General features: G+C 36.8%; 1 protein-coding gene across 1 annotated transcript; it reads left to right on the forward strand.

Moving 5' to 3' along the window:
- The first annotated feature begins 6,006 nt into the window (after positions 1–6,006).
- LOC111805860 (uncharacterized protein At3g28850-like) lies at positions 6,007–7,617 on the forward strand. Its single transcript, XM_023691123.1, has 2 exons — positions 6,007–6,726; positions 6,837–7,617. The coding sequence occupies exons 1-2, from the start codon at positions 6,174–6,176 to the stop codon at positions 7,448–7,450; spliced, it is 1,167 nt and encodes a 388-aa protein (XP_023546891.1). The 5' UTR covers positions 6,007–6,173; the 3' UTR covers positions 7,451–7,617.
- Positions 7,618–7,981: the final 364 nt, after the last annotated feature.

Consider the following 7,981-nt stretch of genomic DNA (forward strand, 5'->3'; position numbering starts at 1 on the left):
TGTAAGAGAAGAAAGAAGATGATCATCATCAAACACACAATCATTTGGTGTCAAATAGTTTAAAGGTTGAAAGGCCAAAAAGGAGGGGCCATCCCAATATGATATGGCATGCCCTCATTTGTATAACCACAAAACTTGGGGTACCCCATAATCAATCCAAAACACCAACATTTGTATGAATATATAATCATTCATTTTCTTTGGAATTTGCTGCAGAATTTTGGTTATATATCTCTTCCAGCTAGGGCTACGTACCTCGGGATCTGCAAACCTTATAAATATTACATCTACTAAATGATTCCACCCTCCTTTATAATTATGACCATATACTATAGTATTGTTTGTAAACTATATTTTATTAGCTCCTATACTATAAAGTAAGTGAGCATATAGTATAAAGTAAGTGTTAAAAGTGTAGGTTAGAGGGAATTTGGGGATTAGGGTTTGGGGAGTTGAATGGATTGGGTTTGAATTGAGGGGTTATTTAAAATGTGGAGTGTTTGTGGGACCTAGAAAATGGGATGGTAGTGAAGGTGGTCACATGTGGGTTTCAGCAAGTTTAGGGGATCCATGCCCTTAAAGAAGGGAAGGTTGTATACTTTCTCTTTCACTCTCCCAATGCACAAAGCCCTGTGTTTCTTTAAATTTTTATATGGGAAGGGATTGAAGAAAGTGCTTTGAATCTTCTCCCTCCACTTGCTTTCTCTGTTCCCATGTGCTTTTGCCTTCTTTCTCTCTTTCTTTCCCTCCAAACTTCCCCTTCGCTACAACGTGCTTCTTNCCCCCCCCCCCCCCCCCTTTCTTTTCCTATACCAATCAGATAGCCCGTGAGATCGCATATTCGTTTGGAGAGAGAAACAAACCATTTCTTATAAAAATACAGAAACTTCAACCTAACAAACGCGTTTTAAGATCGTGAGGCTGACAGCGATAAGTAATGGGCCAAAACAGACAATATCAGCTAGGGGTGAGTTTAGACTGTCAAATGGTATCAAGTTTATTCACTAGACGATGCAAGACTCTGGTTGGGGTAGGGCTATACTCTCTCTATAGTAGATACATAACAGACCAAAGTGGATAATGTTTGCTATCGATGGGCTTGGGCTGTTATGAATGGTATTAGGTCTAGTTACCTGACAATGCAAGACAATAGTTAGAGTAAGGCTAGACTCTCTCCATAGTAGACGCGTTTTAAAACTGTGAGGTTGATGACGATACGTAACAGACAAAAGCATATAATATTTACATAGTCTTATTGAATTTTGTTTTTGAATACTCTGTTTCATATCATGTTTCGACGAAACCAAACCAAATCATACTCAATTACATCGTACGCGTCGATTTGAAATATGATTGGATGTGTAAGTGTAAGATATTCTAAAACTAATACTCATATTCGAGATTTAACCTATTCGTTGAGAATGTATATTTTATGTCAATTGAGTTATGTTCGTGTTTACTTAGAGTATTCGTTTTCAAACCTGGAATATGGGAGAGAAAGGAATCCATACCCCTTTGTTGATGAAATGGAGGCATATCGAGAGATTGATGGAGAAGAATAAACAGATGAAAGAAGGAATTTTCGTGAATATTTTAAAGGAGTTTTGTGGCAGACTTTTTAAATATACGTTTATGGAATAATTGGGAGTAAATGCAAGTAGGTATGTAGCCATAATATTTTAATTCAATTTGATTGTTTAATGCTACATTTTATAATGTTTTAAAGCTTATTGTAAATATGGGGACCCATTTTGCGATGGAATGAGAATATGTAAATTTGGAAAGTAATAAAATAACAGAGACTTGGGTTTTGGTTTCAGACAATTTGATTAAATAAAGGGTAAAATCAATCTTGTGTCATTAGTTAATGTCTTTTTTTAATTATGTTTTTTCCTTTATTTAAGGTATGTTTCTAGTTTAGGGCACTCTACTGCTTTATGGGCACCCATTGGCTTGAGTGTACTGTTTTGGGTAAATAAAATCAAAGCCGTGTCAAATCCAAATTCTCATTCATGTTAGGAATCACGACTCTTCACAAGCTTTGCTTTGGGTTTCTCCAAAAGAACTCGTACCAATAGAGATGTATTGCTTTACTTATAAATCCATGAACATTCTCTAAATTAGCCAAGATAGGACTCACCCCCAATAATCCTTAACAATCCTCCCCTCAAATAGGGTACACTATAAGCCTCCCCTGAGGCTTATGAAGCTCTCGAATAGCCTCCTCTTAATCGAGGCTCGACTCCTTTCTCTGGAGCCCTCAAACAAAGTACATCATTTGTTCGATACTTTAGTCACTTTTGACTACACCGTCGAGGCTCACAATTCTTTATTCGATATTTGAGGATTCTATTGACATGACTAAGATTAGGGGATGACTCTGATACCATGTTAGGAATCACGACTCTCCTACGATAGACTAAATAAAAACATTGTTTATTAGCATATAAAATAAATAATTCATTTTGGGTTCTTTCTAATTATTGGAAACACCATGGAGTAGTCGTAGGCATTTGTCTCATGATCAAGATCTCTTTGTGGGCAAATTCATTGAATTACATTTTCTTTCATTAACACATTTATTTTTTGTTCAACCTCTTCTTAACACCATGGATAAGATAGCTAATTATTCCAATGTGGTACCACCTAATCCACTTGCACCTAAAATCAAACACCTCTCTCTTACCTTCATCCAATCAACAAATGACATCTATTCTAACAAAAAAACAAAATTAATTCATAACGATTATTATTCGACATTTGATTGCCCCGACATTTCCCTGCAACATGATCACGTTACTTACTCTTCACTTTCTAGTATACTTTGTCTTCACTGACATGCATCTTAAGAAAATTCTTAGGAGATTAGCCAACACAGAATTGTTTCAGGTAAATCACGTTAACTATGGAGTTTCTATGATTGAATCACTAAAAAGAAAAATGCACAGGGTTAGTATACATAATGACTTTCAATTCTTCTAAGCATAGTCTTGGTTCGTTAATATACTCTTTTTTTACTCGAGTGTTTAGAAAACGAAGATGGAAGATATATTAAAGCTTATAAGAAGTTACTATTGTCCCTCATGCATTATTTTGACAAGACATTTTTCATGCATATGTTTATATATAAGGTGGCTGAGTGGCGGTGGCAAACGGCATACGAATTAATATGAAAAAAGTGGCAACTTGGGATGCTGATTTGGACATAATATATGACATGCAAACCCTTTGACTGCTCCCTTCTTTTTATGGTCATTCCCAAAAGCTTAATCATTACTTCCTTTTAAAGCATTGATGATTGATATGTATCTCAAATGCATGCACGATTGCTATAATAAGTTGTATGGGAGGGAAAATATGGTCTTTTTTTTGTTTTTTTTTTTGTTTTTTTTGCCAGTTTGATGGCCCAATTAAAATATTTAAAATTCATGAATTAATTGTTTATGAATATGTGGGTCTTCCCACTTTAGATCCAGCCATGGCTATACTTTTTAAGGAAACTAGGGTAGATGTATACAGATGCCAAAGGGCTTGGGGCTGTGCTTGACCCAAGGCCTAGCTAGTGGGCTTAAACTACTACTGTTTGGGCTGTCAATGGATACCCATCCAATTTGTTGAGGCTCATGGTCATGTTGAGGCATGTCATTGAAGGGAGTGACATGCCTATTAGGCGAAAACAGTGAACTTCATATTTGCTTCTCGAACACACTTTGATTCTGAACTTAGCTAAAATTAGGGTTTTGTGAGCTACCTTAAATGCGCATCTTTCGTGTCCATTTCTATGAAGCTGAATTAAGGTTATTTATGGAGAGGCACATGTTTGGTGGAACCAAATTGGTCTATTCACATCAAGTCCATCTTCCCAAGTAACTCCAAGTTGGATGGGATACTGGATCCTCGGGCTCGGCTCGAGTTGGCCTCACGACCTTAATGTATTTTGGGTTCAATTTCATAATACTGAAAAATAGATTTCTTATTTCATTTTCATCCATAAAAATACTTTTCTGAAAAATCAATCTTGTATTACAAAAATAAATAAACAAAAATAAACCTGTAATTGTAAATAAAATCTATCTACTTTCTCACGCAACTCATTTTCAAGTTTCTCATTCAATTTTTTCTTCCATATAACGCGTCTCTTTTCAATCTTTTTCAATACGTGTTACGAACTTGTCCTTCTTTTATTTATTTTGATATTAAAACCTCTTTAATAGTTATTGAAATAGATAGTTGAATCTATTGAAAGGGAGGTGGGTAGTTTGAATCGTTATAAATGTGAAAGAAAACGTGGGGACGAGATAACGATTTTAGTAAGAAAAGCACATAAATATCCTACTTAATAACAATACATATGAGTGTTACACATACTAATATCTCACAAGATAGCAACACGATAGAGATTAAACTATGCTAGCTACACCAAAAATATAATATAATTTATATTTCTTGAAATGGTAATTAAAATTAATAATTAAAATTATTTTAACTTGGAAGTTAAAAATGAAAAACATTTAGAGATTTATAGTTTATGAAATTATATGGTAGAAAAAATGAATATGTAATATAAAAGGTAGCTTATATTAATTTATAATATGAGACAACCTTTCTATATTTTTAATGTGACATCTTTTAATATTAATACTGAAAATCATAGGCATGATTGGGATAGGCAGAACCGTCCGATGAAGAGAGAAAATTGAATCTACCTCAAAATTATACAAATAAATAAATACATAGTGGGAATCCATGAAAGTAAATAAAAATTATATTTCTCAGACAATTAATTAATGATTTAAGTAAAAACGACACATGTCAGACATTCCGTGCAATAAGCCACTAACTTTTTATTTTATTTTATGGTCAATATGTTAATAAACAAATATCCAGTTTATTTGAAGAGGATTATAAAACGGCGTCGTTGAAGGATGCCCATTACCAAACAGTCTCCTGGTTTTGAGCCAATGGGCTAGTGGGAGTAGCAGGCACGTATTATTTATTAGTTAATATTTTAGTGTAGGGCAACCCTACAAGATTTGGGATGCTTTTATTGACTACCTAAATTTATTTACTAATTAATAGAAATTGAATTAAAAAAAAAAAACTAAAAAAAACATTTTTTTGGCTAATTTATTTAGTTGAGTGAGGCGGATTTAAATTTGTATTGTAATATTAAAACATTTCTTAAAGATTTCATCTTTATATCGAACACTATTTATGATATAATAAAAAAGATTTGACATGATTGACAATTATTATGCGTGATGTTTTCAAAATTTAAAATACTTTCCACCTCGATGTGCTTTGGCTGAATCATGACCGTTTACGTATTATATCATTTGATTGTCATCGAGTGAATTGTACTAATGTGATGTTTGTGTGAGTTGTTATAAACGACGACTATCCGCAATGGTATGATATTGGTTTTCTCGAAAGGTTTCATGTCAATGGAGATGTATTCCTTACTTATAAACTCGATGTCTCGTATCAATAGAGACGTATTTCTTACTTTCCAACCCTTAATTAGTTGATAGGGGACTCATCCTCTCCCAACGATCCTCAACAATCTTTCCCTCGAACAAGTACATCATAGAGCTTCCCCTGAGGGTTAAGGAGCTCTCGAACAAAGCACAGTATTTATTCGACACTTGAGTCACTCTTGGCTATACCTTTGAGGCTCACAGTTTATTTGTTTGACGTTAGAGGATTTTTATTGATATGGATAAGTTAAGGGAATGACTCTAATACATATTAGGAACCAAACCCTCCTGGTATGATATTGTGCACGGCATAAGGTATCATGGTTTTACTTTTGGTTTTCACAAAATGCCTCATGGAAAGCGTTCTTTTCTTATAAATCTATGATCTTCCTCTTAATTAGCCAACCAAGTTAATAATTCTTCTCCCCCGTAAGGCTTCCTTCTCTAGAGCTTTCGAACAACCTCCTTTAATCGAGATTCGACTCTTTTTTTTGAGCTGTCGAACAAAGTACATTATTTAATCGACATTTGAGTCAAATACAAAATAGTTTGACGAAAATAAAATTGATTTGTTTTGACTTTCAACCCCCATTTTTCCACTTATTATTTTCCCGTCGTCTTCTTCTTCAAATTCCTCCAATTTCAGGCCCTTCCTTGAAAATAATTCTCTGTTTTCGTGGCTTTTCCTTCTCTCTAATGGGCTGTGCGATCTCCAAGCAGAAGCGATGCCCCCACTGCCGGAACTCCCTGACGCAGAGAACCAACTCTCTTCACCCCCACCAATCGCCGCCCCGGCACTCCGATGGCTACCACGTCCTTGCCTTCTCCTCCTCCACTCTTGGCTCTCTCAAGCTCGAAAACATTCACTTCGACAACAAAATCTACACCACCGTTGATGAGCCTCTCCAACCCAAAAATAACGAGACCAAGAACCAGGTTTCAATGAGCCTAATTGACGCCAAAACTTGGTCCAATATGATCAACAAAAAAATTCCCAAAATTCCTCCCAAAACTCCAATCATCACGCCGCCCGGCGAGCCCGAGACCATTAACGTTTGGGAAGTCATGGAAGGCCTCGACGACATTACTCCCTTCCGCCCCACATCTCGGCCCCGAAGCTTCTCCTTCGATCTCAGTACAGCTCCGCCATGTGATTCCTCAGAACAAGGAATTTCAAATTCAAATTCAAATTTGCAGGAATTTGACGATTCCTCCACTTCCCCTAAACCATTCTGCCTTCAAAATACGGGTAATTAATCGTTTTTTTTTTTGTTTGTTTGGTTCAAAGTTCACCTGAATTTCTTCAAATTCTCGTAGTTACAATTCTAAATTGCAATTGTTTCATCGGGGATTTTTCAGAATTGGACACTGGAGTGATATCTCCAATCCGGAGATCATTAGAGGAGCATCCACCGGAGGAGGAAACTTCGGCGGAAACAGTCGCCGGCGACCCTCCAGAGGGCAAAAACAGAGAGAAAGTGGTGGTGTACTTCACGAGCCTAAGAGGGGTTCGGAAGACATACGAGGACTGCTGCGACGTGAGAATGATTTTGAAATCAATGGGAGCTCGAGTGGACGAACGGGACGTGTCGATGGATTCCGGGTTCAAACAGGAGCTAAAGGAGCTGCTGGGAGAAGGGTTCAACGGCGGCGGATATCCGAGAGTGTTCGTCGGAGCAACATACATTGGTGGGGCAGAGGAAATTCGGCGACTTCATGAAGATGGGGAGCTGGACAAGGTTTTAGAAGGGTGCGAGAAAGTGGAGGAGGGCGGCGAGGGCGACGGAGGAGGATGCTGTGAGGGTTGTGGGGATGTGAGGTTTGTGCCATGTGAGACATGCTGTGGAAGCTGTAAAATTTACTGCGAAGAAGGTGAAGAGGAGGAGGAGGAAGAAGAAGAAGAGGGTGGATTTCAGCGGTGTCCTGATTGTAACGAAAATGGGTTAATTCGGTGTCCAATTTGTTGTGGTTAATGTAATTCGGAGGAATTTTTGTTTCCTTTAAATTTGGGTTTTCTGTTTGGATTGTTTGTTGTACAGTGAAGTGATTTGGTTTGTTTGGGGACCGTTGAGATTGGATGTAATATTTTTCAACTCATACATAACAAAAAAACAACATTATTTATGAACTGCTCTTCTAATTATTATTTTTTTCCTGGTGATTAAATTTTATAAGGGTGTGGAAATCTCATTAACACAGACAATTTTAAATTTTTTTTTAGAAAAAACTCAAAAGGGAAAGCCTAAAGAAACCTACCGGTGGGCTTGAGTTATTACAGATGGTATTAGAGCCAGACATCGGGCGCTCAGCGGAAAGACACGAGGCGGTGTGCTAGCAAGGACGCTGGGCCTTGAGAGAGGGTGGATTGTGAGATCTCACATCGATTGGAGAAAAAAATGAAGCATTATTTATAAGGATGTGAAAACATCTCCTTAGCATATGCGTTTTAAAAATCTTGAAGGGAAGTCCGAGAGGGAAAACTCAAAAAATCAATATATGCTAGC

This window comes from Cucurbita pepo, chromosome LG01 (assembly GCF_002806865.2).
Source record: "Cucurbita pepo subsp. pepo cultivar mu-cu-16 chromosome LG01, ASM280686v2, whole genome shotgun sequence".
NCBI lineage: Eukaryota > Viridiplantae > Streptophyta > Magnoliopsida > Cucurbitales > Cucurbitaceae > Cucurbita > Cucurbita pepo.

Bases quoted from the DNA above. Each gene is read 5' to 3' on its own strand.
- LOC111805860 (XM_023691123.1), top strand. From the start codon at position 6,174: ATGGGCTGTGCGATCTCCAAGCAGAAGCGATGCCCCCACTGCCGGAAC. The intron at 6,727-6,836 runs GTAATTAATCGT...GGGATTTTTCAG, and splicing joins ATTCTGCCTTCAAAATACGG to AATTGGACACTGGAGTGATA.